Source organism: Numenius arquata, chromosome 1 (genome assembly GCF_964106895.1).
Source record: "Numenius arquata chromosome 1, bNumArq3.hap1.1, whole genome shotgun sequence".
Lineage (NCBI taxonomy): Eukaryota > Metazoa > Chordata > Aves > Charadriiformes > Scolopacidae > Numenius > Numenius arquata.
In genome coordinates, this window is record NC_133576.1 from 22159838 (window position 1) to 22181733 (window position 21896).

Below are 21896 nucleotides of genomic sequence, written 5' to 3' on the forward strand. Positions count from 1 at the left end.
TATAATGGTGAATGGGGAGCAGCAGTATGGAGGACATGAGTTCTTGAGGTCTCAGATCAGGCAGGTCCTGTGAGTCTAAACATCCTGAACTTATGAAAAAGGTGTGGCAGAAGGGATTTTAAGTTGTGTTTATGTATAATCTGTTTTGTTGCTGATTGGTCTTGTTAGTTTATCTATAGCTGTATTGTATTTGTGACTTGATGCCTGATGAAAACTGTGTTTGGGGGTTGTGTGGGGAAGTCTAACTGCAAAAATCCACCACAATGTCAGACTAACATAAAGTTTTTGGAATATGTGTTTAGAGATTGTGGACACTAGCCAAACTTTTTAGAGTGACTCTGGCATGGGCACGGGTCTAGAACTTACGAAAGTCCTAATTTTGGTTTTAGTGCTGTGGAAAGTAATAGACTTAACAGTAGTTTCATTTTTTGAATGAGCATTTTTAGTTTGGTTGACTTATCACTACTTCTGTTTTTTAGGAGTTTTTTTGAATTGCTGCTGTTCTTTGGAAAAGATGAGTTCTATGAAGATCCTTTGAAAGATATTTTAGGTTCAATCCAGGTAGTGTTGCCTACTTTCATATAAACCTTTATTTTAGTACATATAAAGACAGTTTTTGTGAATATATAACCTGGAGGAAACAGTGAACATTATAGTGAAAAGAGGTAGCTGCTTTACTTACATTTCTACCCAAAGGGGAAAAAAAAGAATGGGTGCTTGAAGGGAAAACCGTTTATTCATACATTTATCATCAGTATTGCTATTTGAATCTACTTAGACTAAGTAAAATGTACTTAACTTTGTTTATAATACCAGTCTTCTTAAAGACATACTCTGTGCTTTTCCTGTATAAGAGAGAGAAGCTTTGCTTGTTTATATCTAGCAAGAACTTAATGGCATCCAGTGTTGTGTACCAGTTTGACATGAAACCTCAAGTTTCCCTCTGCGTTCTTAAAGAGTAAATTTGAAATTGAAGCTTTGTCTCAATGAACTCTTCAGGTCAGCATAAATTTGCACTGTTTAAAACTGTTATACTGTTGGCTAGACTGGGGCAAGGTTTTGTACAGCTGTATACAACTGCATAAGATAAATGATCCTGGATTTAAAAACATGCTTTTTTTTTTTTTTGCCAGATAAGTCTTTTTGACCTGAACTGGTTTTGAGAGTTGAGTTCACTGCATAGGAACGCAAGCACTTGTGCCAGCATGAGAGGAAACTTTGTTGTAGGGAAAGAAAGGATGAAAAACAGGGTTGTTGCTTCAGTTAATACTGATCATGGAGCTGCAGTTGGAGAAATAGCTATCTCATTGTTATTTTTATGTTGATACCTGTTTGTTACTGCTGCTACAAATTAATGTGTCAGCACTACTTATCTTAATTATCAAATCGGCAGCAATTACATGCTTGATTAGAACTGGTGGAAGAAGGGGGTCAAGGAGTTTGTTGGCACCCTCAGGAATGGTTATGATCTCTTGTATAAGAGTAATGGGACATTTTGGCAATCTGGCAATAGGTACTTTTCTAAAACAGTCCACGAGCATGAAAGAATTTAGGAAAAAATGTGATATATAATATTTTTTCTGTGCTTTTGTATTACAGTTCTCATTTGTCTTGACTTTTAAACAATGAATGTATTAAAACATATCTTAATTTTCTAGATAAAGATTTTCTGAATCAGTTGTATAATCAAACTGGCAGTGAAAAGGATTGTTTCAGTTACTTAAATGGTTTTTACCATAAAGCATGTTCATCTGAACATAAAAGAAAAAAATTGAGTTGAAACTAAAAGAATTTACAGCAAAAACCATGAAGTTTATTGTATGTGTGTAGAAGCCATTCTTCAGCTGCATTTTTTTCTTTGTTTCAAAATTAGATACCTTTTCCTTGTAATCAAAATTCTACTGTTGATGAATATTAATGTTGGTACTTTTACCAGCAAGTAACCGGGGGGGACGGCGAGAGGGGAGAGGTGTGCAAAACCTGGCATATGTGTAAATCATGGGTGGCCAAACCACTCCAGATTATTTTAGGCAAGCGTAATTTCTGTTATGTAGAGATTTGGTGAAAAATGGTTGCTTGAGGGCTGGTGACTCACATAGCTTAATTCAGATTTTCCCTCTTAGAAGTCAGACACCATGACTGGATCACAAATCCAGCATCAACATGTCTAAATCTGTGCAGAATAGCATGAGGTGAAGGCTTCTCCCACAGAATATGCCAGTAATATCTCTAATTCAAGGAAGGATGTTTTTGCATTGTTATATGCAAATGACACTGTTGCTGCGTTCTTGTAGAAGATATGAACATTCTGGCTTCCACAGTTCTGTATTACTGTTTTTAGAGAATATAAGTTGTTGCTTTAGGGCTTTGTGTAGGCCTGGTCAATAAAAGAATTTGTAGCTTGAATTGTTGACTGAGGAGATATTTAAACATGCGTGGGCTTTCATATTTTTGGATGGCCTAACTTTGTTTATAGACAAGATTTTTTTTTCATTCTTTCTAATTGTTTTTCTTTTTATATGTAGGAATGTCAGAATCTTCTAAATAGATACAGAAATATGAACCTGGAACTAGTGACTCGCATCATTCGAGATGGTGGACCGTGGGAGGATCCAGTATTACAAGCAATTCTTAAAGCAAAGCCTGTATCACAGGACTTGGGTACTTCATTTACCACATTGATTGTTTTTTGTTTTTTGGTTTGGTTTTTTTTTTAGAGTACTGAAAAAGTGTTAATTTATATGCTTTTTTTGATATTAGAGTCAGGTGTTGTCAGCTGGCATTGCACATAATTTAACTATTTTTCTGCAGTAAAATGTTCTGGTCCCTTTTTTTGTTTGAAAAAAGACCACTCAATGTCTTTGTTAGTAGTTTAAGTCTACTTCTATAAGGTAGAGATCAGATTATTTAGATAGAAGAGGCTACTGAGCAGTTGCTTATAAAATGAGTTTACCAAATCCAGGTGTTCAACCCCTGAAAGAGCATGGAGAGTGACTTGACTTCCTGTAGGCCACTGAAGTAACATGATCAGGGGAGGTCCTGATACGTATTTCTGTCTCATGGTAGTCTGACTCTTTAAATTTTCTTTTAAATTGTAAATTCTTGGCCTTATGGTGTTACTTGGCTCTGTTTAGAATGAGGCCTGCAACTGCTCTTCATAGCTGCTTTCTGTTTATGTATATGTAATTCCTAGACTTGGGAGTAGGAGAAAGCTTTCTGTTCAGGCTGCAAAGTAAAACAGCATTTTTAACAGTGCGTGGAAGCAAACATTACTGGAATGTTAATGAAAGTTCATAAGGGGAAAATATCTAATGTACAGCAAAGTCTTTACTAATATCTTATGTGACGTATTTGCTAGCAGTGTTCATAGACGAGTTCTTAAAAGTTGTTTCTATTTGATAGTGATAGAAAATACCAGTTTTTCTCTAGCTACTATGGTGTAATGCATGATCCAAATTCATCACTGTGTTTATGACAATAAGTTCCTTCTGTAGAGAGAGGAAAAGGACTATAAAGTCAGAACAGCTTGGTGAGCTGCCTCTAACCAGAGAAAGTATTCTGGTAGCAAATTAAAATAATTAAGTTATGTTAGTTATGTAGTCTTAGTTGTTTTGTCTCTCTCTTCTGTGAAGCAAGCACTTGAGCAACGTAGTTTACCCATTATTTTATTAAATATCTGATAAACTTCTAGTCAAATACGTACAGAAACAAAATGAAAAAGATTCTCCTTGATTTGCTGTGCATCACATGCCAAACTCTAGAAATTTTGGTGGTCATGATCTGAAGTTAGGTCTCAATCTCCATCTCTCCAGCAAAGAATTAGTTTATTCCTTTGCCTTAATTATTCCCTTGATCATCATGAAGCCTCTATATGATGGGCAACAGTTTAAAGATTTTTACTTAACTTTTAACCTCGAAGAGTAGGAATGAAGGCTGCCTGATTTCACTAGATGATTGTTTTGTTTCCTTTTATTGCAGGCCACATCTCCTTTCCCTCTGTTGAGGTATTCTTCCTCCTTTTATCTTCTGATATCCCTACACACCCCCTTGACATATCACATTTGTGATGACAAACATTTTATTTTAGATAATATCTTTTGGAAGCTTTTTCTTTCTTGTCTCACTTCCTTTAAAATCTGATTCTTGTGGGGTCTTAGCAAAGCAAACATTCTGTGCTGCTTTATAGGCGGGCAGTATTTGGTGCATATTTTGGAACTTGGCCATATAGTTCCCTCAGGGATCACTATTTTAAATGAGGAAAACTGCTATTATTGCTGATTCACCAACCATTACTTGCAAAAGTCAGTTTGATAAATACGTACTGCGTGAACTACATAATCCTGTCTTGGCTTCATTAATTACATGGAGAAGCTTAGGCCAAGACAAACCTCGCTGTGTCTGTCTTTACATGAATTGTAGTATAATTTGAGATGTTGCAGTCTATTTTGAGATGGCTGAAAAGGAAGGCAGCCTTTGGGTTTAAAGAAAGATAGCAGGGTTGAAACATAGGAACAGTAAACTTGTAATAGATCAGGGAGAATAAGGCGGCCTACTGTGAACATCTAGAAGAGAATATTGTAGACAGAGGTACACTCAGATGTAAGCAGTCAGTTAGTTTCTAAGCTGAGGGTTGGCATCAGTCGCTCTAAAGCAAAGCACCGCACAGGCTGCCTGGACAAGAATAGATGTTGTTTTCCCAAGCCTTTTTTAACGTATCACAGACTTGGCTAAATGCTGCTATAGTTAGCAGTTGTCCTTTGCTTGAGGGGTTAGGAGAGTGGGAAAGGAGGACGTTCTACTACAAGGAGGGAGCACAGTCCTGCCAGTGGTGTAGCTGGAACTCACAAGCTGTTTAGAAACAGTGTTGGAGGATGTAGGAGACCCCCTCCCCTTCCCTGGGGGCCTGTGCTGTCAGAAGTGGGATTCTTAGTTACAGAGCAGAGGGCCATACTGACCTAAGAGTCCTCCACATAAAAAGTGGGAACGATATAACAAGTTAACCTGTATTGTGAGCTGCAATCTTCCCTCGTTTAAGGGAAAATGATGTTACAGATAGTTCTTAGACATGCAACATTTTCTTAACGTTGGCATATAACAAAAGCTAACTATTTCTGGCCTAATTTTTCAATGTTGAATATTCAGTAATCTGTTGTATAATGCTTGTATCTGAAACTGATGATGGGGTTTATTATCATAGAGTATGTTAATTCCAAAAAAGAGAGACCTTTGCTTTTAAGGATTGTTCTGTATGATCACTTTTTCTTGCAGTTAGTGACCATTGTTAGACACTGGCTTTTCTTTCAGTCCTCATCTTTACTAAGTTTGTACCCAGAAGTGCTAATGGATGGTGAGAATGAGATCTTCTCTTATAATGGACCTTAAGCCTTTTATCACCTTGAATAATATTCCTTAAGTGTTCATCAGCATGTAATCCATTAGCTTGCGTAAAAATAAAGATGCTAGAGAAATCCTGTTTCCAAGCTTAAAGAATGTCTTTCAAACCAGGTGTCCTCTTAAAAAAAGTTTAAGTGAAAGCTTGTTATACAAGTAATCTTTGTTTGGGGAAAAAAATTTCTCTTGGCTGTTCAGATTGTGGTTTTCATTAACCACTTCTATATCTGTTTTCTTTTTTCTTTTTTGAAATATGAAACACTGTATGGTACACACTAGAAATTGTGGAGTTTTTACTCTTTCTCTTAAGGTAGCTGTTGAGAATATAAGAGGAAGATCAGGCCATATTGTCGAATACATTACGTAAATTTTAACAGACTATTGACACCTCGGAGTGTGCACTTACTTAACAAGATGCAAACAATTCTCAAAATAAAAGCAGCATTATTGTATTTTGTAGCCTTGAGTGATATTTTAACTTTTAATCCTAAGAGATACTAGAATCTGTATGATCTTTTATAATACAGGCATGTATTATAAAATATCCTAAGGCATGTCTTCTATGTATATCATAGTTTATTAAATACTTAAGTGTTAAGTATTTTGAGTATCTCAGATGTGAAATTATTTCATTGAAATGTTAGCTTTAAGATTAGCTTTTAGATCTGAAAAAGAGATTTCCAGAAATCCAGCGTTAGATTGTAAAGGTATTTAGGGATTTAGATGTAAGAATTGTGCCCAGTAGCACTTTTAGAGGAAGAAAAAGTATATTTTCCACTTACCCAAGCAAAATCAAGGTGTTCAAAGTTACTTAAAGCAACAGCATGTGAAATGTAGTTAACTTTTTCACCACTCTGAGCTGTTCCATTTTAATGGGTAATGAGTATCCTGAGTTGTTTTATATATTAACAATTATAGCATTGGAAGTGTTGTCAATCCTATACTTCTGACAATCACCCAGATTACAGTGCTGAGAAAGGAGGAATTTTTCTTTCTTGAAAATGTTTGTATCTGCTTTTATATAGTGTATATTTTACTAATCCTTTGCAGCACTTGTGTTAATCTGTTAGAAACAAACTACTGAATTAGATTACCGGTATAAGAAAAATAACAATTTCTGTTTCCAAGCGGAAGGACAGATTATTTATGATATTTAAATTCATATTTGTTAGCTTCTTTAGCAGAACCTTTTTAAAATATTATTTGTTGACCTTGCACTAGTAAAAACAACATTACATTTAAATATATTTGTTGTTTGGACTTCATATTCTAATTGCCTTTAAATCTTTCTTTTCTGTACAGTTAACAAATATTTAAGCTCTGAAAATCCACTGTTCTTTGAACTACGTGCCAGATACCTTATTGCCTGTGAACGCATCCCTGAGGCAATGGCTCTTATCAAATCTTGCATAAATCATCCAGATATCAGTAAAGATCTGTATTTCCATCAAGCTCTTTTCACCTGTCTTTATATGTCACCATTAGAAGATCAGCTATTCCAGGAGGTATTGTTTGTCAGTATACATTTTTTTTTTTAATGAAGTGGTACATTTTACTTACTGTATACAAGTTGTCAAGAGGAGCATATGGAACTCTGTTTTTGTAGAACCAAATGTCATAAAATCAGGGAACCGCACCAGTGTTGCTTAACTTAACTATGCAAAGCTTAAGCCAGCACTAAGTGTTAAGAGCCTACAAATCTAGTTGACCTAAATGCAATTTTTTTGGTCAAGTTTACTTGTAGATATATTGCCTAAATAGGTTGAGTCATTAATATTTTGTAACTTCAGTGTATTGACTGTTTTACTCTTGACTATTATTTTAGGAAAAGCACTTGAGCCTAATTGATGTCAGTCCAGTGTTATGTATGTTATATAGTTTTGTTAGCCTTAAAGCTTTTTTAATGATGCCCCAGTATGTAAAATGACACTCTAGCTGCATGTGACCCTACTTTTTACCACTGAGAGTACTTACTAGATAACAGTGCTTTTCTTAACCTTGTTTTAAGAACAAGCTACTGTCATGGAAAAAAGTGCTTTTGTGTAGTCTTTTAATTTCTCAAACAATTATTCTGATTGTCACTACTCCTAAGAAATATCAGTGAGCTCTAAGTATCTCCAAAATATTTATTTACAGACCTGCACAAAAGCTGTTCCAAAGAAATCCTTTGTCAATAGCAATTCCTGAAGTTTTCAGTTTCTTCTTTAGTGTAGCAAGGTCTGGTAGGTTTTCATTTTGTGTTAGCAAACTTATCTAAAATGATTTTATTTTAATTGTATAGCACTTGTTGAGGACTGATTGCAAGAGTGGAATTGAGATCATCTGCAACACTGAAAAAGAAGGGAAGACTACCTTAGCCTTACAGCTATGTGAATCGTTCCTAGTCCCACAGCTTCAAAATGGGGACATGTATTGTATATGGTAAATACTTTATTTCTGGTGAAGCAGCTTAGCAGATAATAAATGCTTATTGCCAAAATGAAACTCGTCTAACTTTGAGGTGTAGCTCAAGTTTAAAATACCAGATAAAAACATTCTAACATGGTTTTTAAACATTCTTAGTACATCTGTTATGCCTGTTGCCTTTTTACACAATCACGTAGGTGGCAGCCTACATAGTACATAACGCTTATTAACTGTTTCAAAGTAACAGAAGGGTAAGCCTTTACATACTTAAGGCTGTAAATACCTATAAATATGGCACTTATTATTAGCAATGTGTAACAATATGCAGTCTGTAGACTTTCTGGCAATGCAGGTATTTTGCTGTCCTGCTGGTTAAATGACACTGCTTATAATAACCAAGCTGTACTATGTCACCAATGTGTCTAAAAAGAGAATATATGATTGTGAAAATGTGCTATGAGTTATAGAAACTTCTACTTCAATAACAGAGCCATAGCATAAATGGTGGTTCTCTAGAAAACATTTAAGTAAGAGTGTTTTCATACACACTGAATCAGCTGGATAATTGGACATTTCTATGGCTAAGAAACATTTGCTAAAGAGTTGTCAAATTTCATCATTCTGAGGACTGAAAGATGGCTAAGGAAGATAATTCTTCTGTTTAGCCTGTATAATTTCTGTACCTAAAGTAACATTTGCATTCCTTGATAAAGTATGCTTTATTTCTTTGTTTGATTATGTAGTTGAAGCAAAAAGGCTTGGTCAGCAAGGATTTGATTGATTTTGTTTTCTTATTAATCTGCGTAACTAATTTTAATATGGAGTTCAGAATATATATAGGATTTCCCTGCTCCCAGATTCTGGGAATTGAAATGTAAGATGTTTTTTTTTGTTTGTTTGTTTTGTTTTGAGGAAGTAATGAAGGACAAACATGATAATGCTTAGTTTGTTCATATATTTTTCCTTAACTATTGGGTAATTGGTTGAGTTGAATCAAGACCTCTGGAATTATGATTATGACGTATATTTATAATGCAATGTATTGGCAGTATCTAGTGGCATTTTTTCAGTCTGTCCAGAAAAAGGAGGGCATGACTGTCCCTTATAGGACTGATGAAGAAATTCGACAAAAAAGGTACATAATTTGTATGAGCCCAGTGACCAGCTTTGGAATGGAATCCAACGTGGCCAATTCCTGCCCAAATGCTGCATTTCCTGACTTCTTACTTATCAGGAAATTTGCATATGTAACCTATACATATCAGTTATGTGGCTAGTGCTTTCTGTTTCAGGGATTCAGTCTTTCAAGAAATTATTTTCAAATATTGGAATTAAACCTACTTTTTATACCTTTTGCTATAGTAACATGTTAACCTTGCTGTTATCCGGTTTATCATTAAATTTTGCATAATCCGTTTTGAAAATTGCTATTCAAAACAAGATGTCTGTTCTTATGTTCTGGCAAAGTGGATGTCAAAAATGAAGTGCCAGGAGAGACTAAAGTACTGTTTGATACCTGTTTATCAAAGAAACCATTTTGGCATCTCTTAGTATTGTAATCTTCTGTTCAGAATATAGAACTTGCGGATATTTGAAAGAGTTCAAAGCAGTTATGTCTGTGCAGCTAGAATAGCTGTTTTGTTCTTTTACAGATCTTGAGCCTTAACAGTTGTGTACCCAACAAGAGAAATCTGTATCATGCTTAATAGATAATGTAAACTGGAACAAAGCTTGTGAAGGCATGACTATACTGTAATTCAAATTACTGAAGAAGGAGGAGCCTGGTTAAATTAACCCATATTGTGGTTTTTTTCCATAGAGAAGATTTTAACATCTTCAGCACAACATAAATCATCTTGCCTTGTTTGGAATTTAGGACCTTGCAGATCTAGCAGCGAACACTACTAGCAAAGATATCAAAATAGATTAGAAAGCTGTAAATAGAAGATATTTGACCGCTTCATGTGAAGCGACCTATATAAAATCTTCAAGCTGAAGCCATTAGCTCTCATTCTCTCAGAGAAAAATGGACTTTAAGCAGCTCTGTCACAAAACTCTTATTGTTTTGATTGATATTAAGAATAAATTCTAGATTTAGGTGATCTGAATTACTCTTCTGAAACAAAAACCCACTTAAAAATTAAACTCAAAGCAAGCTGTGCTTGTCTTACTAGAAATATTTGTGTACAAGGTATTGGTAAGACATCAGTCCATAATGATGTTATTAATGACTTTCTAGTATCAAAAAGTGATGTCTCTTCAGGAAGGCAGCCAAAATTTTGATGGAACAGCCGTAGCAGAATGGCTTGCCTTCTCTGCCCGGCAATTTTTAAATGCTGTTGTGTTTTTTTTCAAGTGGTTCCCATGCAGTGAATTCAGTAAGTCAAGGTTTTTTTTTCCCGTGTTTGATCATTCTTTGTCCTTGAGGTAACTTTTGTGAATTGGATAACATTTTGATAGTGTGTGCTATCTATACCCAAGGAAAGGTAAGACTTTCTACTTACCAACAACAGCAAAGGTTTCGTATCTAGCTAAAGTAGAGTGGGCTTAGCCATTCTCTTGTGTTGCTGATGGAGACACGCAAGGGTTTTGGTATTTTGTGGGCCGTTAACGAACTGGAATACCTGGTTGCCTCTGGTAAAGAGGTACTGAGTTCTGTGATCTCACAGTAACAATTTAAACTGCCCCAACATGTCTATAATTGTTTAAGCACAGGCCTTAGTGTGAACTAAGTTATACTATCCAAGAAGTAAGTGTCATTAAGTACTGTACTGCTATGCCATAATAATTGAGCAAATAGAAAACTACCCCTGCCTACGTTATCTCAAGTTGGTCATTTGTGTTGTGGTTAGTGACACAGAAATATCTCCCAAGTGCTGCTAACCAGCATTAAAAGCATTAAAGCATTTAAGTGGTTGAAATAGAGTCCAATCAGCTTTTCAAGAATGCTTTAATCCTTAATGATTATCAAAGTCAGAAATGTGCTTGAGGAGGAGAAGTCTCTGTGTCGACACAGGCTAAGACTAAAATACTATTTTACATCAGGGTCTAGTCAAATGGTGGTTAAAATGGTTTAACAAAAGCTTGCTTTTCACCCATGGAGCTGTTCCTTCTACTTTCAGTTTTCTCCATTACTTTTTCAGTTCTTTCCTTGTGCCAGCCATCACACTTGTCTGAACACATGGCAAGCCACTTTAAGCGCTAATCTCTCAGAGGAATAATTTGAATTTTTTTAAAGTTCTCTGGGATTAGTGTTGAAATGGCTTGCTCTGAAATAGTATGAGACAGAGTAAGTTGTGTTATTTAACTGCTGTAACTTTTAACAGCAAAAATGTTCAGTTCTTTCTTTCATACCTCAGGTTGAGATTTTTACTGATTTTTTTTTTTTTTTTTTTTTTTTTTTTTTAATGAATGGTTTGATGCGCTAGTTTCAAACTTGTACGTGAAGTTTGCAAAGACTTAAAGAATTTAGAATTCCAGCCTGGTAAAGGCAAAGGTGAACGCCTTGTTTCTTTAGAAAACCTGTAAGACTAATTTTTTGTGGGTAGAGCTGCTTACAGGACTCTGATTTTCAGAGTTTCCCCCATGTAAGTTTGATCTTTCTTTCAACCTCAGTTTTCTTGGGTTCTGAATGAAAGAAAACAATCAAGTTCTCTTGTCTAGCTCTTAAAATGTTAAGCAGAATTGTAGAGCTGTCTTAACTTTAAAAGTGAAGTTGGTGTTTTGTCATAGGCAGTTTTGTCACTTCCCTTCATGCAGGTGCTGACCTCACTAGACAAGTGTGATCTCAAAAGGTTTGTCTGACTTGTATCTGGCACAGACTAGAGACTCTGGAAGATCAGCCAAATATTTTGTCAGTAACTGGGTTTGTGTTTTCTGAGGGAGGAGGCTGGTGGAATAAAAACTTGTCTTCCTTCAGAAAATTAAAAGTCGATTGGTCCCCTGTTTTCGTTGTAATGTTATGGTGGGACATCTGCCTAGTTCTAACTACGTCGACTCCTGTGTAAAATCTTTGTGCTGGCAAATTTTCTTATAACTAAAAGTTAAGTCCAGTTGCCTTTCCAAGTCTCTGAATTAAAAGTGCATACGGACTGTAAATTTCAATTAACTATATTTTATAGACTAAACATGTTACCTGTTTAAGAGCTCTGCTGCAGCGTCTAGCAATCTATTCTGTTGTCTCCTTGTATCAGTCAAATGTTATTTGGCTGAAGATCATAGAAATGTATGAATAGCTGTAGAGCCTGATACTTTGATGTAACTGCATGTTGGCCAGAAAGACCAGTGATGACAGCAGTAAAACCAGAAAATTGTGTTGTAATATGCATAGCTGGAGAACATCAATATTTCCTGTCAGTGGACTGTGTCAGAAGCTAGCTTTCTACAGTGCTCACGTTTTCTACATTCAAACACTTCTTTTCCTGAAGAACTCCTCATCCTTGCACTGAAAGTCAGAATCCCAAGAGCACAAAGCTTGCTGTTCAGCCTGATATTTATTGCCTGTGGTGTTAAGGGCTAGATACTGTAGCATCTGATTTTATTATGCAGTTCTCTGATACTAAGCTGAATACATTAATATTTTGTTGAATATTTAATTGGCTCAGTGATAGGAGATACCCTGAATGCTTTAACAAAGTAATTAAGTTGCAGTTTCCATTGTGCATGTAGTGTACATTTGTGCTGTTAATTAGATTGGTATTACACCCTCAAATATGATTTTAGTTACAGTATATGCAAATAGTTGTTCTTAGTAATGCATCACGCTTAGTGATAGAGTTCTAAAACTCAATCTAACTGAAATATTTTTTTTTTTTTTTGTTCCTATAGGGACCTGATCTTCATTTGGAGTAAACTGCAGCTTAAATCTAACCCATCAAAACAAGTATTTGTTGACCAGTGCTACCAGCTTTTAAGAATTGCTACAAATGTCAGAGTAATTTTCCCTTTCATGAAAGTCATTAAGGATGAAGTAAGTTTTACTCATTTGGTTTACCCCACCCTGCATGTTTTTTGTCATTAATTAAAGAGAAGTGATGTTTATATTGTGCAATGGCTACTTTTTGTGGAAAGTGAAGAAGGGGTAGGGAAGGCCACAATGCTAATGTAAAAATTTTGTCAGCTTCCAGAATGTGCTTCAATGTTATGATTGCCCTTGATCTGTTGTGTATGTTTAAGATTTTTTTTTTTTTGACTGAATCCTGAATTTTTCTTTGTCTGCAATAAGTTTGAGGAATGTCATCCTCTACAAGTAAATGGGAAAATTAATACTAAATGCATGGAGCAATTTATTTTTTTTTTAGCCTGACTCTGTTAAGGAAATAGGACTTGTGTAATGCCATTGTATCCGCCTTTAATCCTTGTTAGGTTCTGAATCCTTTCACTGGTTCTAATCAAATCTGAAGAGGTGCTTAATGTAACATAAAGGAAAAGCTAGACTAAGATAGGAGAAGACATAATTTTGCTTCAGAAAAGTGCACTGTGTTTCATGCTTCACTTGTTAGTCTTATACCATTCCATACAAACATCTGCAAAAGACGGTAACGTGCAACACTTTGCACACCAGAGTGCGAGTTGTTTCCAAACAAATGTTGTTTGTTATCTTTAACCTGACTGAATAGACCTCCTTCATATTCTGTGCCCCAAATAAATTATAAATTGTTTTGTCATGGGTGATTTGCTGCTGTTCAAGATTTTAATCTCAGTATGTATTCTAAAATATTTGTGGTGACATGAATAACTTTATTTTTATTTGTGTCTGGATGTTCTTTTTTTCTTTATTAACATGTATTTGTTAACACACATTTAAATAAAGGTAGGTTTTAATTATTTCTAAACTTCCTGAAATTCTTTTTACACTAGTCTGCTACAAGTTGGGCTGTATGTTTCTGATCATCTCTAAGAATTACGTGTTCACAGCCCAAAATGTGGAATAGGAATTCTGTTTGTTGGAAGGATAGCTTGTCAATTCTAAAATTCAATCCTTTTAGAATACTTAGCCATGGCTTGTTATGGTTTCCCATGTGGTTTCCCTGGTGATCATTGTTCAAAACTGAGGGCAATATTTTATAGCTTGTATTTTTATGCAATGCAAGTTAGATCTGTTAGAACAGGGATAAAATAGAGTAACTATCCAATTATAGTATGAAACCTCTTCTGTCTGCATCTTTGTTACGTAGGCTACTGCTAGATCAGATATGATTTGCTGCAGTCTTGTTTTATATCCTCAGATAATGAATTGTACTTCACTATAGAACTGCACATGGCAAAAGTATCCGAAGCTTTGTTGACGGTAGCTGTATACCTCTCAATGTGAACCAGATGTTATTTTTGAGCATTTTTGTATCTGTATTTTATAGTCTTGTTTGAGCGTTATTTTAAAATGTAGATGCCTTTAGATGAAGTTTACTAGCAGGATGCTTTCTGAACTCCTAACTATTATATTGCAAGTAGATTAATATAAATACATTGGATATTGATGTTTGGGCATTGTTTATACCAGTTGTTTCTTGTTTGGTTTTTTTTTTTTTTTCTGTGGGTCTATTGTTCTTTTATTTTACTTTCAAGCTATAGACTTCCGTAAGCTCATATGGAAAATACCATTATGCATACTCTATAACTATGTACACTGTAATTTCCTTTGTGCAGGTTGGTGAAGATGGTCTTCAGATATGTGTTGAGATATGTGGATGTGCCCTACAGTTGGACCTCCGTGAAGATCCCAACATGAAAAGTCTTATTTATAAAGCAATTGCTCATTTTCTGCCAAATGACTTGGAGATCCTCAGAATTTGTGCTCTTTCAATCTTTTTTCTTGAGCGCACCTTGGAATCTTACTACACTGTTGAACACTTATATAAATGTGCAGATGAAGAATACAATGAGTGCACTAGTTCTGTTCAAAACCGTGTACGTTTTGAATTGCTTCCAATTTTGAAAAAAGGTTTGTTTTTTGATCCCGAGTTTTGGAATTTCTTGATGATCAAGCAGAATTGCTTAGCATTACTGGGGGATAAAGCCTTTGCTGGCTTAAGTGAAAGTACACTGGAAAACTCTACTGCAAATACAGAGAAGACAGCAGAGCATAGGGCTCTGAGTGAGGAACACGTCTGTTCAACAGATGTAAGCAATGGGGAGTTTGACCCTGAAGACCTCTCTGAAGCCCAGTCCAAAGGTAATGCCAAAAAGAACCATGAAGCTCTTGAGGCATCTAACATGTTAGATCAAACTGTACCAAGGCACCGCTGTGTGATATGCAACAAGGAATTTCTTGGTGGTCACATTGTGAAACATGCACAAGCTCACCAAAAAAAGGGCAGTTTTTCCTGTGTACTTTGCACCAGAAAGTTCAGGCAAAAAGGACTTATGCTGAAGCACTTAAAGAATCATGTCAGGAAGATAGAAAGGCAACATCTTGCTGCAGTTCTTGAGGCTGGTCAGCAGGCTCCTGCTGTTAATGAACTAGAATGTTCTGATGTTTCTCTGTCTCTTGAAAATGGGAATTCTGATGGTTCCAAAGATCATGAACCAGAGACTGCAATAGTTCCAAGTGCTGACCAAGTGGTCCAAGAGGAGGAGGAGAATGCAGAACAGGTATTTGATGCAGTCGAAAACCATCTAAGTGACCAGGATGATGCTACTGAGAATAGTAGTGACAGCTGTTTTAATAATGCTCCTGACGCTCTAAGTACAGAAAGTTTGCCTGAAGATGATGAGAGCTCCAGTAAAGACTCACCTATTCTGCATAAAGTGAATGGAGCCTTTTGCCCTCAAAAAGACATTGATGCAATGGATGAGGAAGGAAGCTTTAAGTGCCCTGCTAATGGTTGCGCTAGAGTGTTTAAAAAGATAAGATTCCTCAATAAACACGCAAGAAAAGCGCATCCAACTGATTTGAAGGTGCAGCAACATATAATGAAATGGAATAAAGGAAAATGTCGGTTCTGCCAGAGAAAATTTGCTGATTCCCAACATTTTATAGACCACCTGAAGAGACATGTGTATCCAAATGTTTACTTTTGTTTACACTTTAATTGTAATCAGAGATTTAAGCTGTCAACTGAGCTTGCAGAACATACAAAAAGTCATAGTGTTTTTAAAGCTCGATGCAATTTTGCAGAGTGCTGTGAGCTATTTGAAGAGCTCCCTTTGCTTTATGAACATGAGGCTCAGCATTATTTAAATAAAATACCAGAATGTTCAGAAGATGCAAGTGAAAAAGATTCTTCTGATGATCCTTCAGAACTTTGTAGTTACCAAGATGATGATGAATCTATTAATGAAAAAGAAACTGTAGATTTACCGATTCCAACTTGGAAGTCAAGGAAGGATTCTACAGAACCAAAGACTTATATTCAAAGTGTTGAGAAGAAAGCAAATAATGTAATTCACAATGGAAATGAAAGTTCATCTGAGGGAAACGCTACAGTTTTAAGTTTGATAGACCAAAAGACACCTGTGTTACAGCCAAATTCTGAAAACTGTAATGTTGTTAGTGACCAACTAGTCAATGGGCACAGTGACCTAGATCAGACATCATCAAAGTCATCAGAAACACCTTTGGACAGAGTGGCAGATGAAACAAGGACAGAAAATGGGTCAGTGTTACCGGTTTTACAGAATTGTCATGATATACCACAAAATAATGCTGCTGCCTCGCAATTACCTTCTAAACCAAATCAGACAACAGAGAATACTTCATATGGTGTCATCTTAACAAAACCATATGTTAGACCATTGCCTCCAAGTTATCTTGATGAACGATACATTAGCATGCCAAAACGTAGAAAACTTTTGACTGATGAAGTAGATGCTCATTCTGAACAGGATAAATTTTGTAGCAAATCAACAGAAAGATTTAGATGTGGCAAATGCTTGACCATCTACTGTAATTCAGAAGCACTTGAGGCTCACCTTGCACAAAAGAAGTGTCAGACGCTCTTTGGATTCGATTCAGATGATGAAAGTAAGTCTTAACAGTCCTTCTGGGTTTATTTGTTTGGAGGTAAACGCCAACCAGGAAATGGTCTTTGAAAACAGGCAACCTGATGGAATAGATAAAGCAGACACAACTCTAAGCAATTGTAGTATGCCAGATCTTAAGACAGTTAAATCACAATATTGTGCTAAATTGGATGTTCATACTGGACATCTTGTTTAGAGTATGAAAGATGTTGTCAGAAGTGGTAGGCAAATCTAATAGAAAAGACTTCTCATAAAACAGAAGGGAGTAATTCAATGTGTCTTTCCTTGCATGTTTGAAACTAAACATATTGAAAAGCATGTTCTAGATTAAAGAACAATTTTTCTTGGTTAATCTTCATTTTGATCCCAGTGCATTCTCTTTTACAGGTGCCTGATTCAATGTTGTGGGAAAAAGTATCAAACGAGGAGTGGTGTAAGAAAACACTACCTGAAGAAGCATCAGTTTGTTTCCCAGTTGGCCTTAATCATAAAGCAGTCTCAAATTACTAAAGTAAAACATGACCTTGATAAAGACAAAGCACATTTTCTAGACAAAACTCACAGAGGAATAATAGGAGCTCTGCAGGTCTTGAGTCCAGAAAGGTTGCTACAAAATCCCCAAAGTACCAGTTATCCAAAAAGCCACATTCATTCCAAATGTGTGATTGAAGCTTAGCGGCACAGTCTTTCAAGCATGAAGGTTTAAGGAAAATAAGGCATACAGTTGAGCAGGTAGAGAAAGCAGAGGTGTTAATTGCCTTATGGAAATAAAACCAGCCAATTCTCAAAGCTGCTTTAGTTGGAAAATGTGTGGTTAAAGGGTATCCATCCACACAGCTGGGAAGGAGTCATTCAAGAAGGTGTTACATTATTATAATATGGATAAGAAATGTATAGAGGAACATGCGTTCTTTTTTATGTGATTCCATTATCTGCTCAAAAGCATGGAGCAAGTGTGAAAGTTACGCACAGTAGAAATTGGAGGCATGCAAGAGAAGCCCTTTTCAAGGCTATGGTAAATGTGTATGTTAAGAGTGTCGTGTAAAACATCTGCTGCACATGCAGGAAGACTAATACAAGCAGTACATGCATAGATTGTGTGGATATTAACTGAAGCAGATTAAAACACATACAGAATGTGAAGGGGGTTTAGCTTGCATTACAGGGAAGAGTTAAACTAATTTTCTGGCAATACAGAGGTCCTTCAGCTGTTGGTATGACTGAAAAAACTTGAGATGGCTTCCTGTTTTTAAAAAAAAAGTGTTTTTTTTTTTTAAAAAAAAAGGCAGACAAAAGCAGAGTACACGTCAAGTTGGGAAAAAGAGATCAGGAAGAGCCTGTTTCACATAGGTGATATTGCTTAATGGTGGTAGGTCACAACTCAGTACTGTAACTACTTATTTACTGTCTAGAGGAAGTGAGAAAATATCTGTCGACTCAACCTTAAAACACATTATGACCCTATCTAGTAGCATCTCTTGAAAAGATAGCCTTTCCCAGAAGTTAGTGAAGGATTTAGATTTAAATGTTAAGCACTTTATCCAAAATTCACTGTTCATAGAAACAATCAAAATATGAAGACGGGAAATTTGAGTCATTCAGCTCTGTATGTAACATTGAAATACAGGACATTCAGAAACCAAAAAGATGCTGTTGTAGTTTTTGGTCTTCCCACCCCAAACAGAAGTGTGGCAAACGCACATTGTCGAATTACTGTGTTAATTTATCCTCTAATTTATCTTACACTGTCTTGCCACCTAAAAATAGTTTATAGGGTCCTGTTCATTGTGGGTAGCTGAAAATTTTCATGTGATTGTAGGCACGGAAGGTATAGTGGTGAAAAACTGCTGTGTACAGATGGAGTCATCACCGAAACGTAGGACAGCAAAGACCAACCGTTCCTGCTCAGCTAGTTTGCTTACTGAATAGTTCATCTCAATGCGTGTATGGCATAATAAGATGATCAACTTGCTTAAATCAACAGATATATAAAAACTAATGAATAAAAAAAATCAAGAGGTACAAAAAGGATCTGTTCATTGTTAGCAATGGCTCACACTTGCAAACCTAGGGGTTTCATTGTAAAATAGGCTGTTAAGTAGTTCTGGAACTTAAACTTAGTTCAGTAATGCCTCTGCTAATAATCCTCTGTGAAATTAAACAGATATTTGCATTAATTCTGCTTCCTTTTCCCCTCCTGGGAGGTAAAAAGAACGCAAATTCAAAATCGTACTCTTTTGACTTCTGGAAAATTTTTGCCTTAACTTTGAGTTGGATTAACGTAAAAGGTTATAAAATTATGATCACAGGTATGTGTGCACTACGTTACTGATGACTGGCCCACTTTCAGAGCTTTGTATGACATTTGAGGCACCAAAGAATTTTTTTTGCAGTTGCAAAAAACCTGATTTTAAATGCATCATTCATTATATATACATATATACACACACTATATATATATATTTACGTAGATAAATACATTAAAAGTTTCTAAACGTAAATTTGATGGGAACCTTATCAGCCAAATGCACTTTGACTTTTTTTGCTTTGAAGTTACCAACTAATTTTTAAGGACCCCATTTATCATCATGAATGTTCCTAGGTTCCCCTTTCATTGCTTACCATAGTTAATCTAGTTGAATTTGCTTAAATATATTTGGGAAAAAAAAAGGTTAATTTTAAAGTATTACAGTTTTAAAAATCTGAAAACTCAGTAGATATGACAAAAATGTTTGTGTAAAGTCTTTTAAATGTACCTTTAATCTTTGGTGCTTTTTTGCCTTTTCCTGGAGCTTCATGTGTTTGAAGATGCTTTAAAAACATGATTGAGACTTGTATTTTCTTTGGTTTAAGTGTGTAGATAAATGCATCTATGTACATGCATAAACTGTGACCATAATTTTTTGTACCTTCATTAAACTCGTTTTTGTTGAAAGATGTTTTTCTTGGACACAACCATTTGTTTATACCATGTGTTCAGTATATACGCTTTGGAGAACTGGAAAACTGAATTCTAATGTAGGTGAAGGTTAGCATCACCTAACATGTATCAGAAATACACTAAATTGACTTGAAGTAGCAAGCGGGTGGTAACGTTTTTGGTTTAAGTAATGATTTTTTACTTCAAAAGTCACTGCGTTTTCTTTAAACTACTCTCTGATACCTGTTGGTATTCTCAGATAGTTCCAGTATTAAGCAACGTTAATTAGGAACAAAAAGATACTTGTAACATGGGGGATAATTCCACATGCTTTTTAAGGATTCTTTAGTTTTAGTATGTTGTGTATTACCCTATGCTAAGCCTGCAACTTCTAGGGCTGAAAAAGGTTCCAAATCTAGAATTGAAAGTTACTGGGTTTTTTTTCCCAGGCATTAAGCATTGTATGCTATAATTGGAAGTACTTTTTCAAGATGTATCACTTTGATTCAATAAATACTGAAGTACGTGTGTAATGTAAGCATGCAAATACCTTAAAGCTGCCTGAAATTATACATGAGCTTTGGAGCTTTGTTGGATCAAAGTTTGTGCATTTCATTGCTGATAATCGTATTCTAATAACGTTCCTTCAGGGGGCTATAACTTGGATTTAGACTTTCCTTTTAAGACTGTCTACTCTAACTTGATCACAGTTCACTGTAAAGGTCATGTAAGTTCTAATTTTCAAAGAGTTGCCACTTGGTAGGCACCTTTCACAAAAGAAAAGGAAGTACTGAAAGTAGGTTGAAAACGGTCATATCTGTGGGGAAAGGTCACTGGTACTTTGGTTATTTAGCCATATTCATTAAAACTATATAAATTGTATAGTTTGGATAATTTATAACATTAAACTTTGTGATTTTAATATCACATTGAAGGTTCAGCTGTACTCATTTCTTTTATTGTTTAACACCAGTGGTATGGACAAAAGACTCAAAGGGGGTGGTAGTGTTACTATTTTCTTAATTTATTTGGTACTGTATAACACCTTTCTGGTTAAATGCAGTGTATGCATTTTGGGACTCTGTTAATTTGTTAAAGCTGTTACAGGTTCAGCAAGAAAGGAAATTTGTGCTTCCTTGTTGAATGTTAAATTATTTTACTTTGCATTTTATATAAGAGTACAAATTAAAACTGAGCCATCAAACTGCAATAAATCAACAGTAGTGTTTCATTTTAAAAACTTTTTTGTACTGTACATAGATTTGTTCAATAAAACATTGTCTTTGTTGTTGATAGAAATCGACCTTGTCTTTTGGGGAATCACTCTGCAAATACTGCTGTAATGTTTATAGTTACCATGCTATGTTTGGTATGCGATTGCTGCGCAGCTGCTAGGTCTTGGTGTTCCAGGTGTGTGGATATTTGGATTTGAATAGACAAAATCTGTTCAAGTATATCCAAGAATACCAAGGATTACCAGGGACATTAAACAGAACTCCTGTCTCTTCCCCACCCCAGCCCTTTCCTTCCTTTTAGCTAACTAACTACTCGCTCTGGTAAATTTGGGACCTCTTGGCTAAGTAACTCCTCAAAAAGTCATAGTAGTATTAAAGATTCTTTACAAATAGATAACTGCTGAAGAGAGAAGCATTGTCTGTGTGCGAGGGAAAGGAATTAGCTTTTTTGGCCATCAGTCTGAGGCATGTGAAGAACACACCTACTGCAGAAAAGTCAGTATTTGAACCCGAGACACCCAGCAGTCCCCTCCACAGGTCTGAATGGCTCTAACCATCTTCAAAACCCTGGCAACTTAAAGATCATTTCTTTAACTAGTCAGCCATGTGCACTGGGAACCAGACTTTGTAATTAGTACGTATATTTGTGTAATGTACAAGCATCGTGTATTCCCATAAAGGCAATCAATCCAAACACGGAGGGAAATGGGAATCTGCTCAGTGATGAGCCCAGCTCTTGGGGCAGGACAGGTCTGTGAAGTTTCTGACCTGTTAACGGAGGGCTCGTGTAATTTTTTTTTAATAAGCATATGAAGAACGGCATAAGGCTGGGAGGGCAGAGATGGAGGTGGCAGCGGTTGGAAGGACTGTATTAAAGCTTACAAGGAAAAGTTGTATATAGTATTTGAAGAAACTTACAGACCCATGTTCATTTTAATGGCTTGTATGGTGTTTACCCCTGGGGGACAATGACTTGAAACACA

General features: G+C 35.8%; 1 protein-coding gene across 1 annotated transcript in view; it reads left to right on the forward strand.

Moving 5' to 3' along the window:
* ZNF654 (zinc finger protein 654) overlaps positions 1-19689 on the forward strand; it is a 36037-nt gene extending 16348 nt beyond the window's left edge. Inside the window, exons 3-9 of the mRNA XM_074154895.1 lie at positions 480-561; positions 2526-2661; positions 6694-6896; positions 7673-7812; positions 12625-12766; positions 14443-16759; positions 17146-19689. Of these exons, the coding sequence (XP_074010996.1) occupies positions 480-561; positions 2526-2661; positions 6694-6896; positions 7673-7812; positions 12625-12766; positions 14443-16759; positions 17146-17153 (3028 nt within the window). The 3' untranslated portion in view covers positions 17154-19689. The remainder of the gene's footprint in view (positions 1-479; positions 562-2525; positions 2662-6693; positions 6897-7672; positions 7813-12624; positions 12767-14442; positions 16760-17145) is intronic.
* Positions 19690-21896: the final 2207 nt, after the last annotated feature.